Source organism: Labrus bergylta, chromosome 5 (genome assembly GCF_963930695.1).
Source record: "Labrus bergylta chromosome 5, fLabBer1.1, whole genome shotgun sequence".
Lineage (NCBI taxonomy): Eukaryota > Metazoa > Chordata > Actinopteri > Labriformes > Labridae > Labrus > Labrus bergylta.
In genome coordinates, this window is record NC_089199.1 from 6,456,125 (window position 1) to 6,474,214 (window position 18,090).

The 18,090-nt window shown below is 39.2% G+C and overlaps 1 protein-coding gene across 1 annotated transcript; it reads left to right on the forward strand.

Annotated features, from left to right (window-relative positions):
* Positions 1–5,751: 5,751 nt before the first annotated feature.
* cyp24a1 (cytochrome P450, family 24, subfamily A, polypeptide 1) lies at positions 5,752–12,996 on the forward strand. The gene is made up of 12 exons (XM_020629431.3): positions 5,752–6,193; positions 6,362–6,552; positions 6,679–6,772; positions 6,851–6,944; positions 7,390–7,481; positions 7,898–8,009; positions 8,910–9,055; positions 9,778–9,944; positions 10,947–11,025; positions 11,482–11,679; positions 11,855–11,966; positions 12,512–12,996. Exons 1-11 carry the CDS (start codon positions 5,936–5,938, stop codon positions 11,963–11,965), a joined length of 1,542 nt encoding a protein of 513 aa, XP_020485087.1. The 5' UTR covers positions 5,752–5,935; the 3' UTR covers position 11,966; positions 12,512–12,996.
* Positions 12,997–18,090: the final 5,094 nt, after the last annotated feature.

The following is an 18,090-nucleotide window of genomic DNA, read 5'->3' on the forward strand; positions in this document are numbered from 1 at the left end:
AATATTCTATTAATAGACAACAGTAGTTGAACCAAGTAATCGGGTTGGACAAAAATGAATTCAATGTGTGCTGGTATACAGTAAAACAGAACCTTGACTTTTTTGGTAGTTCGCAACAGTTCACCTCCTTCAAGTTATGGAACTACGTATTTTTTTTAGTAGAACAGAGATCATATTTAACTAAAAAAATTGCAATTCTGTTGTAGTGTTTTACTCTTTACTACTTCTACTTCATGTAGATATTGAATAATAGCAATATCAGACTAAAAGGACTATCTTTGGTACTCAGCCTATGCCCTTGTGACTATGACCAAATCATAGCTGTGCTCATATTTAGTACAGCAGACCTTCCTGTGGTCTGATATTGGTTTAATATCCATCAACACAACTGTAATGACAAAACCACTAATATTGGGATTTCTTTTTAAAGATCCGATGAATGACTGTCGGTGCTGTGGTCGTCATCAACTTGGAAAAAATACAAAGTTAAGTGAAAGCTATACACTTTGGTTGGACAGGCAGTTTTCACTCTTTAAGGGCCTTTTGTTTACTATGGTGTGCAACTATGAGTTTACCAGGACAAGAAGTTCACTTAGTTCACAGAGCTTTGTTAACTGTACACTCTCATTGAACTCTGCATCAGGATCTGTGCTCAACTTACAACACTTCACCTCAGTCACCCTGCCTCTTTTCACTAATCCCATTCAAATATAAATCACTGATTCTTAACTTTAGGGGGAGATCCATCTGCAAATGCTGCAGTTACTGTGATGAAACATTTTATCATGTTGCATTTTTGACTCTAAATGGCCCTCCTTTGATCATAAGCTTTCCATTTATTCAGCCTGTTGCTGTCAAAGAGGAGGGAGGTGGGCCCTTCACCATCCAGGGAATCCTGACCCAGATACTTAGCCACGGCCAGGAGGCAACAGCAGCCTCAGTGTGTGTGAGGAGGTCAGCAAGTTCACGGAGATCTCCTTCCTTACGCGCTGCAGCTCGAGCCCTTCCCCATCATATCTATCACTAGGAATGACCTACTTTCTGGCCTCAGTCAATAATGTATAGACTATTGTGAGAGCCATTCAAAAAATAAAACCCTTGTGTTTGTTTGGCGTCACATATCTTTATGTTTCATGATATCAACATTGGCTCTGTGTCAAGAATTTTAATCAAGGCCACAAAGAAACGTGTGCAACGAATCGGTAAGGACCATGAATGACAAAAAAAAGTTGTTAAATGGCGAGACCTTATTTCTTTTGCTTTCACTGTCAAGACTGTTTAGGAACGTCTCCGTCAACTCAGTGAGAGCCTCGCTGCTTCACAGAGAGATGCTGTGGTGTAGGGCCAAAAACACACTGCCAGAAGGTGGTGGAAGTGGGGGTGCTCCCTTTATTACCTCACTCCTTTCTGTTGTAAATATTTTCATTCTTAGTGTAAGGGTGGGCTTTGAGGATGGGGGCACCTCACATTCTAGGTCAGAGATGTTACATGGCTGCTCTGGCTGCTGTGACTGTACGAAGCATTTCCATCTCTTCTATGTATGGACCCAGACTAATCTCCTCCTACATGGCCTCTGCATTATTTTTCCAGGGTAAGCACGGTGGTCTCACTCAGTGCTCGCTTTCATGTATGAATGTACATCTTTGTGCCTTCGCATGTGCCTGCAGCCCCGCTCACAGAAGAGAATAACCTCGGCTCCAAACCCAATCACCGAACTCGCTGACCTGTCAGTCAATTTGGACGGGAGTTTGAGTCATCAGGTTTGCCTGCCCTGTTTGCTGATGACTCCACTACCCCCCCCCCCCCCCACACACACACACACACACACTATCTCTGTTCATCATTTATCAATCTGCCTGCTGATGTCTCAAATACAGAGCCCCCACTGATTTAAGTGTAAGACACACAAGAAATGAGTAGCATGTGTGATCAAAGAGATATCTTAAAGAGGAGGTGAGGAGACGAGAGCTGAGGGTGCAGTGGTTAAAAAAAATGAAGTGTTCAGACAATTCAGGACGCTTTGATTCACTCTCTTCATATATTAGTTTTAGCACTCAATATCTACATTTAGAAAAATGTATTGTATTTTCTGTCTTTTAATGTTTGAATAGCACAATAAAAACCTGATAATCCCACTTATTTTGGAAACTAAGTTACTATTTATTTACTACAGTTTTTTTGGAGTTATGGTGACACATCATGTCTGCAGTGTAGATGAGACTATTCATGTATTTTATGAGGGTGACTATGTTCCGTTGTTCCCTTAATGACTTAATTTGTTGTTGACATTTTTTAATAAACTCCCCAAATGAAAAAAAGAAAGAAAAAAAAAACACTGTTATAAAAGTTCTGGTATGATAAATGTAAGTCTCTTCAAATTCCAAAACGTTTTTTTTATGAGCTGCCTTTAACACTTAATTTAAATGTATTAGTCATACATTACACATACATACATACAACAGTCGTGTATTAATTTGAGTCTTTTTTATGTGTAATTTCATATCAAACTGCAGCAATAGTGAGTGAAGCACAATCATACTCCGTAACACAGTTATTACGGTACACAACCCTGGAGTCACATATTCGACACGAGGTCAGGAGAAGAGGTTGCGTGGTACTATTTGCCCACAGAGAACATCACAAGAAAACATGTTTTCTCTATGACTTGCACTGTGCGTAGTGCCAGCTGTCAGTGACACTGCCAGTGTTAACTCGTGTTCAATATGGCAGTACGCAGCAGGACACCAAGGGGTTGAAGTCCTCAGGTAAAGACTTGCTCAACAACCTGAACCTCTAACCTTTAGCTGTTTACACTGAATCAAGCTTCTCTCTCTACATCATAACCTTCCTTGATTTTCAATAAAGTACTTTTAAAGAGGTATTACACTGGGATCGGCTCCTTATAAATGCCTAAGTAATACTTTTAATTTCAGTGAATAGACAAAAAGAACAATTTAATTTTTTTGTCAGACCTCTGTGTATTTACGCTGTCTTACATGCACGGCTCAAATATAAACGTCAATAACGCTCTCGGACATGCTGAAACACTCTGCATCACCAACAAACACAAGCTAGCTATCAAACTCAATCAATCTTTCTTTGTATAGCAGCAATTCAAAACAAATGTTATCTCAAGACACTTCACAAAAAGGAAGCAAAAGACCTTACTCGGTATTATACAAAATTTCTCTGTTCATATCTTTTGCGATAGGAGGGGGAATACACATCAAACAGACCCTCCTGCTGTTGCCTTGGTGCTATTAAATGCTTTCAGTTATTTGCAATCCAGAAAAAAAAGCCCTGAAGTCAGGGAAACAGCATGTGGCTCTGCTCTCACTGTGCGAGTGTATGCAGCGGTACGACCAAAATATCAAGCATGCCAAAAAATCATCCAACCTGTCAGGAGCAGCAGATCAGGTCAGATTGGCCATCACTGTACACGAAGAAAATAAATCGATACTTTAAATCTTGTTTGCTTAATCTGTACAAAAACTGATGGAGGAAGTCACGGTGCCTGGACCAGAAATCGACTCGCAAACAGCTTCAAACTGCAACTTTCTTTTTTTTGCTTCTGTAAAATTTAGCATATATAAAAGAGATGTTTACTAATTATTTTGATATTGACATGATTAGACTTAGCCAGAGATTTTGCTTGCACCTGTATCAGACTTTCTTCTGGCTTTATGAGAGAGGCGTTCATCTCTTCCTCTAAGCAAGTATTTCCACAAATCCTAAAAAGTGAGATATTCAAGATGGTTTATAAAATAAAGAATAAATAGAATAGAAATAGAATAGAATAGAATAGAATAGAATTACTTTATTGATCCCAAACTGGGAAATTGTGGCGTTACAGCAGCAGGTTATCCAAACACACAATATGAGTAAAAAACACAATATTAGCAAATCTAAAGACAATATAATATTAACTACAAAGTGAATAAGTACTAAAAGATATCAAAAATAAGAATGTGAATATATACAACCAGGATTTAACTAAGCATTACTAGTCTTAAATAGGAAGATTAAATATGGAAGATTGAATGTACATGTGCAAAAACAGAGTCGTAGATGATTATAAATTAAATATGAAAGATTAAATGTAAATGTGCAAAAACAGAAAAAAACAGTAAATGGACAGTATTGACATAAGTTAAAGTGCATGAGTGTAGACATATTATAAGCATAAACTATTCCATATAACGGTGAGTAGACAGCCAAATGAAGTGAATATGAGTGCAGGGATAATTTGTAAATTTAACATGTGCAAAACAGATTACAGTATGGAGAGACAGATATTATCATGATAATAGTTCTCTGCTCGCATGAGGTGAGCTGTTGTACAGAGTTATGGCCTTCGGTAAGAAAGATTTCCTGTATCTGTCCTTGTGACAGCGGAGTTGGATCAGTCTGTTGGAGAAGCTGCTCCGCTGTTTGTCCAGTAGGGTGATCAGAGGGTGATCAGGATTATTCATAATGGATAACAGTTTGTTAAGAGTCCTCCTCTCTGTCACCACTACAAAAGAGTCCAGCTTGCAGCCTATCACAGAGCAGGCCTTCTTGATGAGTTTGTCCAGTCTCTTAGTGTCACCAGCACGAATGCTGCTCCCCCAGCAGACCACAGCAGAGAACAGTGCACTGGCCACAACAGACTGATAGAAGATCTCCAGCGTCTTGCTGCACACGTTGAAGGATCTCAGCTTCCTCAAATAGACAAAATGTACAAATTTCCAAAGTTGTCTGATAGAGAGAGAGAGTAAATGAATCCATATATGATGATGCATGGTGGTTTTTTCTACACATTCTTTCTTTTGAGTGTGTGTGTGTGTGTGTGTGTGTGTGTGTGTGTGTGTGTGTGTGTGTGTGTGTGTGGGGGGGGGGGGGGGGGGGGGGGGGGGGGGGGAGGTCTTTTGCTCAGTCTTCAATATGGAGAAACCATCATAAGTTGTCTGTGAATTAAAATATTTTTAGAATGTAACAACAAGGGGACCAATCTGATGGCAAATTTATTTAAATCATGACAGCTGGGGGGGTATGTCTGTATGTGTATGTGTGTGTGAGTGTATATATGTGCAAACGTGCAGGGAGAGAGCTAAATCACAGGTAAACCCACCAACCCATTTAAAGACAATATCCGATTATTAAAAATGATTATATGGAACCGAATCCAGCTTTTCGGATAGTCATTACCTGTCAGCTTTTGTTTCATGCAAATAATAAAAACTGGTAAAAACCGAAGTAGATTTGGACATTAGGGTCATTAGAGACCACATGGAAAGATCTGGAATTGAATTTCATTATTCCGAGGATAACCATGTTTAGGTGGACATTTCATATTTCCTAAAAGCAATCTGCCAAACTCAAACTCATTTGAGAAAGTTTTTTCTTGGATTGAAATTGTGCTCAATTATAACAAATATCGACAGAAGAGAGAATTGCACTGATTACCCCCCTTCACCCCTCTACAAAGAACACACACTCCAAAACACAATCAAAGCAAACACACAACCTGCAACCGGTCAAATATTTGCCCACGGTGCAGAAGTGTGGCAGTAGTATTTGCTCTGCCAAAGTTTCGGTTCTTCCCTTCGCGGGTCACTCTGAAACACAGTTCAAGCGAACCGCGTCACCTCCAATGTGGCCTGCGTGTTTATTTATAAAGCGGAGGGGGGCGAGGGCACTTCCTCTGTCTTTCTGGGGTCATACGATCCTCCCAACGTGGATCCATAAATGAATAGTAGGCTCGACGGCCACACCATGCAGGCCCAGCCCCTGATTGGTTCGGTGAAGGCAGGAATAAACACTCGTGGGGTATATATATTGGCGTGAAGGTGTGACACTTCTAAGAAACGAGAAACTCCCAAGATAATAAGAAAGAGCTGCCGCGAAACACAAGATTACTCCGCATTATTTTCAAAACAACTCTACATATTTGAGGATGAGGGCGCAGATCCAAAAGGTTCCTCAGATCGTTGAGCTGCTGAAAAAGAAGTCCGTGGGGCTGCAGCACTTCAAACCCACATCCTCAGTGTGCGTCCTGGAGGAGAAGGATGCTGTGGAAGCTGCGTGCTGCCCGCACGCTGCCTCCAGAGCGCACAGCCTGGACGCGATCCCAGGACCCACTAACTGGCCCCTGGTGGGCAGTCTGGTTGAACTTCTGAGGAAAGGAGGTCTGACGAGACAACACGAGGCTCTGGTACAGTAACATAACCAACATTTTCTTTAGTTGCCTGTTTTTTTTTTTCTGCATACAGACAGATTGTTTTTATCAGTAAATTTCGCAACCAAACTTACAAAGTGGTTTAAATGTGTTTCATCTTAGATTTCTTATCGATATTAATCAGTATTTTATTTATTGTTCTAGGTTGATTATCATAAGAAATTCGGTAAGATTTTCCGTTTGAAGCTGGGCTCCTTTGAGTCGGTGCACATTGGCGCACCTTGCTTGCTGGAGGCGCTCTACAGGAAAGAGGGGAACTACCCTCAGAGGCTGGAGATCAAACCCTGGACAGCATACAGAGACATGAGGGACGAGGCGTACGGACTCCTTATTCTGTAAGCACACTTTTCACGTTTTCCTTCATCCTTATGGCAAATGTCCATAACTCAGCTGGACGCAGCTAAAAGAGAGGCACAATGGTTCCTGTGAACGCGCTCTGAATCCACACTGTTGCTTTGCAGGGAGGGGGAAGACTGGCAGAGAGTGAGGAGCGCTTTTCAGCAGAAGCTCATGAAGCCCACAGAGGTCGTGAAGCTCGATCGCAAGATAAATCAGGTATGGTAGAGATTCTTGAGATTTCAGACCTTTTATTTTTGGTTATTGGTGACTGATGGCGTTTGTCTGTGAATGCAGGTGTTGCTAGACTTCGTTGGCAGAATTGGACAAACGAACGTGGGTGGAAAGATTGAGGACCTGTACTTCGAACTGAATAAATGGTCGTTTGAGAGTAAGTTCAGACGTTTTGTGCTTTTAATCCTTTAAAAACTGCGAGTTAAGATTGCTCTCATGATTATCCTACTGCCGATTAATGTCTCAATCTGAAGGTTGTTTTACAAATGTACAGTTTCGAAATAAATGGTAATGTTTGGCATCTTTGTTTAAACATGTGGGGAAAATTGTAAATTTATTTCATGCTGATTAAATCATTAATAGAGGACCAATCATTTCAGCTCTATTTTTGTGTTTTTATCAAAATCAATAAAGTGTATCTTAAACATACAAATATCAATTTTTTTTATGCAAATGCCATGTTTTCAAGTGACATCCAATTTAAAAAATGTGCCAGTTTTATGATATGGCTTATCAGATAAAAAAGACGTCAGTCTTTCTGAACCTGTAAGTATCAAACTCAGACTCAGAATCTAATTTCTTTGCCTTTCTTTGTCGTCCAGCTATTTGCCTTGTCCTCTACGACAAAAGATTCGGTCTGCTGCAGGAGAAAGTCAATGAGGAAGCCATGAACTTCATCACAGCCGTGAAAACAGTGAGTACCCGCTGTTGTTCTGCTCATATCAGCCTCGTGTGTGTGTGTGTGTGTGTTAACTGTTGGAGAGGACATTCTTTAAGACTGACTGAAACTGCAGAAAGTGTTCGTAGTTCATCAGGTTTATCAGTGTCACACTGACGCTCTCACTGTATTTACTGGGATTTACTGGGCCAAACCAGTATCACACACACACACACACACACACACACACACACACACACACACACACACACACACACACACACACACACACACACACACACACACACTCAGGACAAGATAAGTGAGCGCTCTCAAAGGTCTGTCAGGGCAGCGGGTGCAAGAACAAAAACCTTGAGAAGGATTGCATCAAAGATTTTAAAAGAGAGATGCTGACGATAAGATTTTTTTTGTCTCTTTGTCGTCTTCTGCAGATGATGAGCACCTTCGGCATGATGATGGTCACACCGGTAGAGCTACACAAGAGCCTCAAAACCAAAACGTGGCAGGACCACACCGAAGCCTGGGACCGCATTTTCAGCACAGGTACAAACACACACACATTATTCTCCTCTTCACCTCATGATTACACCAAAAATCACTCCCAGTTCCCTAAGTTCTAGTTCAGTGTGTCTCCACCGCTACATGATGTACAAAACAGTTCCCGTCAGAAGGTAGAAAGAGATGATAAGAGAGAGGGTGGGTTTGAACCGGGTGCCTCACTGGGGTTTGTGTGTGTGTGTGTGTGTGTGTGTGTGTGTGTGTGTGTGTGTGTGTGTGTGTGTGTGTGTGTGTGTGTGTGTGTGTACTTGGCACTCGGGGTAAACAGCGAGAAGAGTCGTAGTAAACCGCATGACCTAAGAGGGAGAACTCTGCCAAATATTTGAAGTAGGTTGGAGGTTGGAGGGAGGGAGAAGATGATCTGGTTGAACTGTTTATTTGAAAGTTACGACTTCTTAGTCAAAAACACTCTCAGACACGCATTGTCACAAGATTTTGGAGCTAACTGCGAGAGAAATAAATAAGTACTTGTAGGTGATGTGAGATAGCTTTAGGACATATTTACTGCTTTTGCCAGTTTGATAAAGTTTGTGTAGTTTGTTTTGTCTTGTGATTGACACGATGCTCAGCCCTTGGAGGTCAAACTAGTGTATCTGGAGCAGCCATACAGAAATAGTCTCACACCATCTATATCATATGGATGTCATGTAAGGACATAAGACATCAGACCTACAGATTTATAAATAGACACTTACTGTAACATATTATGTAACTAGTACGCAATACAATCAAATGCATAAATCCTACAGGGCATGGACCAAAGAATTAATCCCAAAAGGTGGAAAACTCTGAATACATCATATAGAGAGTTAAATGACACATTTAAGTGACATAGATCTTATTCTGTTTGCATGTTTACACATCTTCTGCTTCTTGTTTACTCAGCCAAAGTCTACATTGACAAGAAGATGAAGAGAAATGCCATCAGAGCTCCTGATGACTTGATCGGTGACATCTTACACAACAGCTGCCTCTCGAAGAAGGAGCTGTATGCAGCCATCACAGAGCTACAGATTGGAGGAGTTGAGACGGTATGTTGCACTACAAACCTACATTTTGTCTTCGCATGACAAGCTGCTGAATAGCTTTCTTGCCAAGAGTCAAATGAGAAGATCAATACAGGCCTGATGGAAGTCCATTCAAAAAGGTTAAGAAATCTCTCAGTGAAGACACAACATCATTCTTTTCAATGAAATACATCATTTTAATAAACTAGGATCACGCTCTGAAGGAACCAGGCTAGTTGTTACCTCCAGAGTTTATGCTAAGCTAGGCTAACTGGCTGCTAGTTGTAGCCTAAAATTTGACAGACTGACACTGTGTAAAAGTAGTATCAATATTGTTATCTAAGTGTCCCTAAGAAAGCTCTTAGTAGAAACGATATGTCAAGCTATTACTGATGAATCACGATTTATTATTTTGTTCTATTATCACATAGCTGCAGAGCGCCAACACGTGGCCATAAACAGTAAATGTTTTTAATGTTTAAGCTTTCACCTATTTTCCTCAAAGAAGGGAAAGAAAAAAAAACAGTTTGGCCTCTTGTACAAACAGGTGCTACAGTTACAGTGCTTCAAAGCAGAAAAATGAATGTGGTGTGGATGTAACTGAGGAGCCTTTAAGGAACCCCAAACATTCCTCAGCTCCTTTCAGGACCCCACTGAGGAATGCACTTCTCTCTGACTCTCTGACTCCTTTCCTCTTTTCTCTCCCTTTCTCTCTCCCTCTCCCTGGCTGTGTTTATGTTTCTCAGACTGCCAACAGTATGCTGTGGGCTATTTTCAACCTGTCACGTAACCCCGGTGCCCAGAGGAAGTTGCTGGAGGAGATTAGAGAGGTGGTCCCTCAAGACCAGGACCCATGTGGGGAGCACATCAAGAGCATGCCCTACCTCAAAGCCTGCCTCAAGGAGTCTATGAGGTAAAGTACAACAAGGTCATGGAATATAAAACAGCTACAGTGAGGCTGCTACTACTCTTACATCATATGATATAATAAGTGGGAAATACCAAGACTGCAGAATAGACTGAAGCCTTAAGTTTCACATTACAGAGAACCTGAAAGAGCTAAGGAGCCAGATACAGTGAGCAGCAACCTGCTAGTCACATATTAATACTAGAATTTATTCACAGAACAAAAAACTTGCACAACATTTTCTACAGTCTGTTGTCACAATTAACCATACAATGCAAAAATATTTTCATTTTTAAAAAATCTAGAGACTTACACCTCAGTGAACGTAGCTGAAAAATGAATGATAGCAGACAGCTAGCAGCACAGCGTAGCTGTGCTACATGGCTAATTGTGCTAAAGCCTTGATAAAGGCGAGTCGTTAACATTTTCAACCTGGCACAGTTGCAGTAATTGAGAAATGAGCGTTACAGACGTAAACTGCTTTGGTACCAGACACTGGACTGCAGTGACTTTATGCATCTTAGTAAAAAAAAAGAGTTTGCAGCTTTAAATGAATTAATACATCAAACATTTACCCACAAAGAAGATTTTTCTAATCCATCCCTAGTTTCAAATCAAAACCGCTAACTGCATAATGATTTCACCCAGTTTGAGGGGCCACACACATGACTTGATTTAAAACAAGCTTCATGAGATAAAGGGGAATAACCAATAACAACCAGTGGTCCCAGCTTAAAATGTGCAGTCTGGTCACGTTCGGATCACTTCCTTAACCTTATATGGTCCACTTTCCCACATCCACTCATGCAGTCACAAGTTGTCATGTTATTTAAGGCATGTGCTATAACCACATCACGCAGGGAATGTAAATGGCCTCTGACGGGAGATTATATCTGCCTCATTTTAGACTGGGAAAAACAGTTAAAGAGCTTAAACATGTGTGTCATGCTACACTATAGCTTCACTGAGAGCATATTCCCATACTTTGCTCTTTTCAATCTCTTACAGGTTATCACCATCAGTCCCATTCACCAGCAGGACCCTGGACAAAGACACTGTGTTGGGAGATTATGCCATTCCCAAAGGAGTAAGTGGCTTATTTCTAATTGCCATACACCTGACATGAGCTGATTGCATTCCTGTATTAATTTACATTTGACTTATGTCTGAAATAAGTGTGTTACAAAAACCAGCTCACATACTGTACAAAGTCCAAATGGAGCCAACTGTTAATAGTGTGTGCAATTCTGCCAACAACACAGAGTCCTAACTGGACTCTCAAGAAATCAAACATATTATTGAATTAATTTCTGTGAATTCAGATACTTTTGACTTTTTTGTTCATGTACTAAGCGTATTAGTTTGCTTATATGGATGCATCTGAACCTATGCTAGGAATAATTTGATGTATAATTTACTTGTATTTATTTGAAGCTTAGTGCATCCAATGGGAACCAATACCTTTTTTAAAAAGGACAGTAAAGACTTATATTTATATAAACGTGAAAGCCTGTTATTTAAACTATTTGTTCTCCTTTTACAGACAGTTCTGATGATAAACAGCCATGCACTGGGCTCAAACGAGGAGTACTTTGATGAAGGAAAGCAGTTCAAACCTGAGCGTTGGCTGCGGGAGAACTTCACCATCAACCCCTTTGCCCACGTTCCCTTCGGCATCGGAAAGAGGATGTGCATCGGCCGGCGGCTGGCAGAGCTGCAGCTGCAGTTGGCCATGTGCTGGGTAAGATCAGACACAGAACAGTTCAGTTTATAGTTGAATTCTGTAGGATGAGTGGTCAATTTAAAGCTGTATATGTGAGAGTAGGTAAACCATGGATTTTGTTATCACTGCCATCACTCATTTTCGTTGTCTTAAAGTTTTAAGTGAATGATAATCCTGCTCTGCTCTCCTACAGTTGGTCAGAGACTATGAGATCGTGGCGACAGATAATGAGCCCCTCGACGTGATCCATTCAGGACTTTTGGTTCCCAACAGAGAGCTGCCTGTTGCCTTCATCAAGAGATGAGGTGAGAAGAGATCTGGCATTTCCATTTTCACTTTTTTAAAGCTTGAAATCTGTGGAAATCTATGTCTTGCTAAGAGTGCGATTAAAATACTATTTAACTTCTTATGTGTTAGTTGCAGATGAAGCTACGGCTAGCAGGTTAGCCTAGCTTAAATATAGAAATGTCTTGTTTGTTAATTGTTTCTGTCGTAACCAACAAAAGAGAAATTCAGCTGCATCAGTTCCCCATTTAAACCCATATTATTCTTTTTACACTGAAAACATTCCTAAGTTTAAAACCTATTATTAACATATCAATTAGAAAGCCATCCTCAGAACCATTTAAGATTTTTAATGGTGGTTTACCATTAGACACAGCTCCCATGATCCTTTGCTACATCAAATCATCATAGTTGTGTTTTAATTTCGATATCCCTAGTAAAAAAAAAGGTTAATAATGCATTTAAGTATCTTTTTACTTGGAAAATGTAGTTAAATTAGGCATTACATGTTCAATACATTTGCATTCACACTAATGAACTATTTCTTCTTTTCCTCCTCTCTCAGGATCCATATTCACTTCTTCTTCTAGTGACAGAAAAATGATACCTCTGTTGCCATGGCGCTGACGATCCAGTGACTCCTAGTATTGCTGCTCTGTAAATAGAAAAAAAACAAACACAGAAATTATTATACATGTAATGTATATACAATTCATGCCATGAATACCTCAAACTTATTTAAAAAACTATTACTTATGACTGTTAATGACTGACCATAATACCAGTTGTTATGTATAAATTTGAATGGTGGACCAAGGCAGCTGTCCTCTAACCTTAATGCAATTTCTTTACCTCAGATGTGTTTGTAAAGTCAAACTGATTATTGTCTTGTAATAACTTATATATATATATATATATATAAATATTAAGGTCACATATATGTTTATTTTTCATTATGTATATACTATGTGATTATATTATTGTTATATTGTACATTGTTTTGTGTAGAGAAATATTTTATTCACTGAAATAAAGACATACGTAAATGTATTGACTGCATGGTGGGGTTGTTTTCTTTTCTTCCAAACTGATTCAATGCCGAGATTTGGTCTTAAAATCTTAGGGAGATTTGGAGTTCATACAGCTTGAGTTTTTACTAAGTATTAACAGGCTTACTTTTCTGAGCTTTATGTGTTCACATGTGTCTATTTCTATTTTTAAGACAAGCTGGGTTTTCTGTAGGATTCGGCCCGATACAGGATTGCGATCATTAAAGGCTAATTCTTGATAATCCACGCATTTTTACAACAAGTAAATCCAAATCCTCTCCAGATGATTTAATTTTGATTGAATGCTTTCAAACAAAGCTGAGCGCTTACATACTTGAGTGTAGCATAATGTATTTCTGTGCAGGCTCCCTCAACCATGTAAGCTTGTGACTACTTAGAAATGAAGAGACATCCACTTGTGACTCGTCACAGGATCTGGACTTACTGTGGAAATGAAAAAGGGAGTTTTTCCTTCTCAGAGCGATTGGCAATAGGGATAATAGCAGTACACATTCAATTTTACATCAAAAGCAAATACTTTTTTCATAAGAAATGTCTTTAATCCCTTTATATCAAAACGGTTTCCCCTCAAACTACATTTCTAAAACTGACTTCACTTAAAAAATTAAAAACCCTGCAGGTACTGGGAGTTATATATCATCTTCTATTGAAGAATAAAACTGTCCTCGTCTTGGAACAAAAAATAAGAAGCCATTAAGCTGCAATTAATGAAGACAAAAAAAAAAAAGATTTTAAACAGGTTTCCAGGGAAACGGTTGATTGGAGGGCAGATTGTAAATCTGTGTGGCTTGAAGAATAATTTTAAAAAAGCCACTTTACTTTATTATCACTTAATTTAGCGGCAAGTATCAATGCTTTTCTAAGTCTACTAATTGTTTTTTCTATTAAGTAATACAAGGGAGCAGCTTTTGGACCCCCTCTCTGTTACTAATTGTATTCAGTCGTTAAATATCCCATTTGCTTTTGGAAAGGTAAGCTACCCCCCAACCCACCTCTCAGTTCCAACAGTAACAGAGAGCTGAGAAGTTAAATGTGTTATTCCAGTGATGCTTCATCTGACATCTATTGTATTCAAAGTAATGGCTACAGATACAGTTTTTACTGGAAGTTGGGGTAAAAGGTTAAAGTTAGGTGTTTCAGCTGCCGCCCCTGATAGAAAATGAACAGAAACCCACTGATTGTTGCTGTATCAAAAGGCCCTATCTCATCTTTGAACCTTGGATCATAATCAGTGTTGGTCACTGTTAGTATATCTTTCACTATACTGCCTACAATTTGTCATGTTACAAAACACCATTGTCCACTGCAGCTGTATACTTGAGTTAACAGGCAGGTGTAATAATTCAGAATTAAATGGATTATGTAGAAGGTTTAGTGCATTAAACCCAATGTATCTAAACTAACTGACCTTAAGAAATTAAGAAACTATCTGTACCCTTTGCTGTATTATCAGTGGCTATTGGGTTCATCGAAGATGGATGATTTTCCAATCGAAGCTGAAGACTAATGAGATAAAATATCTTCAACTTTAACTTTATTAGTCAATATATGTCAATCACTGACAGATTTTGTTTCTGCAGAAAAGCCGAGTGCACTTTGAAGGCCATTTTGCTCAGAACACTAAATAAAAATAAATTGCCAGACTTTTAACTTGTAATGGGTAAACATTAGAAGACAGGTTGTAGGGTCATCCCAAAATATGATTTTTAAGTATTTCTGCTTACTTGGAGAGTGTCATATTCCAGCCAGAGTGTACAGTGGTTGATTACAATTCTTGCTGGAGTAATCCTTTCTTGTCCTATGGTGGTCAAAAGGAAGTTGTTTTTTTTCTTCCAGTAATATTCAACCTTTGATGTAATGAAGAAAATGTATCGATAGCGGAATCGTCAAGAGAAGAAAAAGCTGCTTTTTTGGTCAAGAAAGCCCATTGAGCAGTTTATTACTTTGTATTACCTCGATTCAATAGAGTAACCATTAACCCTAACTGCATTTACACATAAGAGGCTATTATTTTTCTTTAAGGATAAGTGATCCCCCTCTTCATAACAGCAGTGTGCACATATGATGATGTGATGGCTAATAAAGGTTGCATAAAGAGGTAAGTGACATCTTTTTACAGCTTATCACCGTTCCTTTCCTGACAGCGACTCTGTGACAGTTTCACACTTTGATTCATGCGACTCCAATGACTCTCACATGACTGCTGCGTGGCCTCGCATGTGACCTCAGGTGAGATCAACACGTGAAGCAGTCAGAAGAGGTTAAAATGCCTCCAGTCCCACCGGCTTCAGCAGTCATGAGGAACGATGCAGCCTTTAGGATGAAGAGCTAATCATCTTTGAGATGGGGAAATATGGTTACTCCTTGTAGACACTGACAAAAAGGAATAATGATCTTTATTTTCATCAATAATTTCTTTAAGTCACATAAAACAAATTGTCATAATAAAATAAAAATTTATTTATATTTATATACGATTTTCATACGATTTATATAGCCTTATGATAGTTTAAAGGGGTCGTTTGACCAAATTAATAAAAATCCCAAAGCAACAGAACAGTTTGTGTGGATGGAATAATACAATGCTGCTACCTAGTGGCAAATTAATTACTGCAGGGACTTTTCTTAAGCAATTTTCTTTTTATTGACGTATACACATATATATGTGTAAACCGGATTCTTGAGTTACATCTTTAAAGGTTATGCTAATTTATTTGAAACCTGAATAGAAATAAAACAAGACAATTAAAGTTCATCATCATTCATTGTTGAGTATTACTCCTGTATTCAGTACTATATGAGGAAACAGAAGATGATGTGTTCAGAGTATACTAAATATTCATATACTGCATACAATCATCCATTCTTACAATCAATACATTCACAATCATTGTTTTTTCCTTTGAATTCTTGATGTGAGCAAATAAGACAATAGCACTGACAGAGAAAAGACAAATACAAATGTTTGGCTGCCAGACCAGATTGCAGTTAAAGCCCAGGTCTGTCTAGCTGCAGACCTCCACTGTCAGCCCCCACCTCCTTAAAACACTTTTTTATTAATCCAAATGCCCAACAAAGTTAATAAAACTCGAAACAAACTAAATTCTACCTTACAATGAGGGAAAACCTTACGCTTAAGCAGTCAAAAACCTTTTGTCCTTCTGGAATGACACACCTGACCTAGACAGTGACCTCCTAAAATCTATACCTGAGCTGTAATCTTACAGTGACACCCACAGTCAATACAAAACACTACAATAACATGGCACCACCATAAGAAACCTCTAGTTTGGCTCTACCAGCCCCTCATTGTTCATACCAGGAAGACACAACAAATCAAACAACAGAGACAATGAGCCAACCTTCACAACAGGGCCCTAAGTCTCTAACTAGACTCTTCTCCTCTGTCGCCCCCCGGTGGTGGAACGAACTACCAAACTCCATTCGATCTGCAGAGTTCCTCTGCATCTTTAAGAAAAAGCAGCTCTTTTATGAATACCTACGACCTTAATGACGATGATGACGACAGTCTCGATATTATTGATGATGATAATGGTAATGACGATGGTTTTGTTTGATTTGTTTGATACTTTTAAGATGGTTCCTATACTGATTTCTATACTATACTGATTAGAGAATTGCCGTCAATGTTGTGCTTTGCCTCTGTGCAATTCCTGTCAGCACCTGTGTGTCCAATCAGACTCAAAGCTGATCGTTTGCTCTTATTGACATTGATTCCTTTTTTCTAGATCCTTGCTTGTCTTGTACTAACTCTCTGATGTACGTCGCTTTGGATAAAAGCGTCTGCTAAGTGAATTGTAGAATGAGTCAAATGTTGCAATAGACCAAATTGCCAAAACTCAAAAATATTTTTACAGCCATAAGATCTTTGGTTCAAATGCTTGTTTTTGAGGAACATTGCATCCTTCCTTTAAGCTTGTGGATATCCCGATCTTCCTGCTTCATGCAGAGGGAAGCTCTGCATCCAGTAATCTGACCATTAACGGCCCAACCCAGAACTGAAGGGGTCTGACAGAATTTTGACATGGCACTCAATGAATGTGACAAAATCAACGAAGCTCTGTAGCTGGTGTGCTCCGTGATGTTATAAGCCGTGGTTCTTCATTACTCCTGCAATTTATATGGCATCTTTGAGACAATGGTTCTCATGTGTGTTGCCATATCCAGTATGTACTGCAGCTCCTCCATTGCATTGTAGCAGCCACACACAGACCACAAGTAGGCTTTGAGTGCTGTAACATCCTCTGACGTTATTGTTTGCAATGTCAAAACACTTTCCATGTAAGCATAGCTATTTAGTGAAGGTTTCCAAAATGTTCCTTTAGGAGTCCCTTAGCTACTGCCATATGCTGAATCCATATGCTGGCAGCAGGCACCAATTCACAAGGCTGTCCCTTTGTGAACTGAAGAAAAGCATCGACAAAACCCTCCATGTAACTTACCAGACCGCTCCAGATCCTCTCTCACAGGATATCGTACCAAAGGGAGTATAACATTATAACATAATGAAATTAAAAACGACTGCATACAAAACAAAGCATACCTGACAAAGACAAGCACAGAAAAAAAAACCTTCATTTAACTTCTCAGCAAGCTCCAGATATACGCTACACAGATTGTCTAGATTGCATGTAAACTGGCTTAAATTGCTGTGCAGAGCTAGCTTATGTGTTTGAAAAAAGATATAGCCAACAAGATATTTAAGTAAAATCAATATACCAACAGCTAGCAAAAATAAAAATATATATACAAATTAATAAAATAAGTAAATAGATGGCTATAGATAAACACCTAGGCAAATCAATAGAAACCCACCTCTTCCACAAATCATACAAAAGGGGAGAAGGAAGGGGGCAAAACCACTACAAAGAGATAGCAATAGAAGAAGAAAAAAAGGGAAGGAGGGGCTGCAAACACAAGTACATCATGGAGTCCCATGATCATGCAATATTAACTATAAAACTGACACTCAGTATGCCTGGTAAGTTAGTGTAATTATAACAAAATACAATGAGATACAGAGGTGCATATTTGTCCCTATTACATATGTTTA

Coding starts and splice junctions, on each gene's coding strand:
- cyp24a1 (XM_020629431.3), top strand. CDS start 5,936: ATGAGGGCGCAGATCCAAAAGGTTCCTCAGATCGTTGAGCTGCTGAAA. Junction 6,945..7,389: donor GAATAAATGGTCGTTTGAGA/GTAAGTTCAGAC, acceptor TTTGTCGTCCAG/CTATTTGCCTTGTCCTCTAC. Junction 11,026..11,481: donor ATTATGCCATTCCCAAAGGA/GTAAGTGGCTTA, acceptor CTCCTTTTACAG/ACAGTTCTGATGATAAACAG.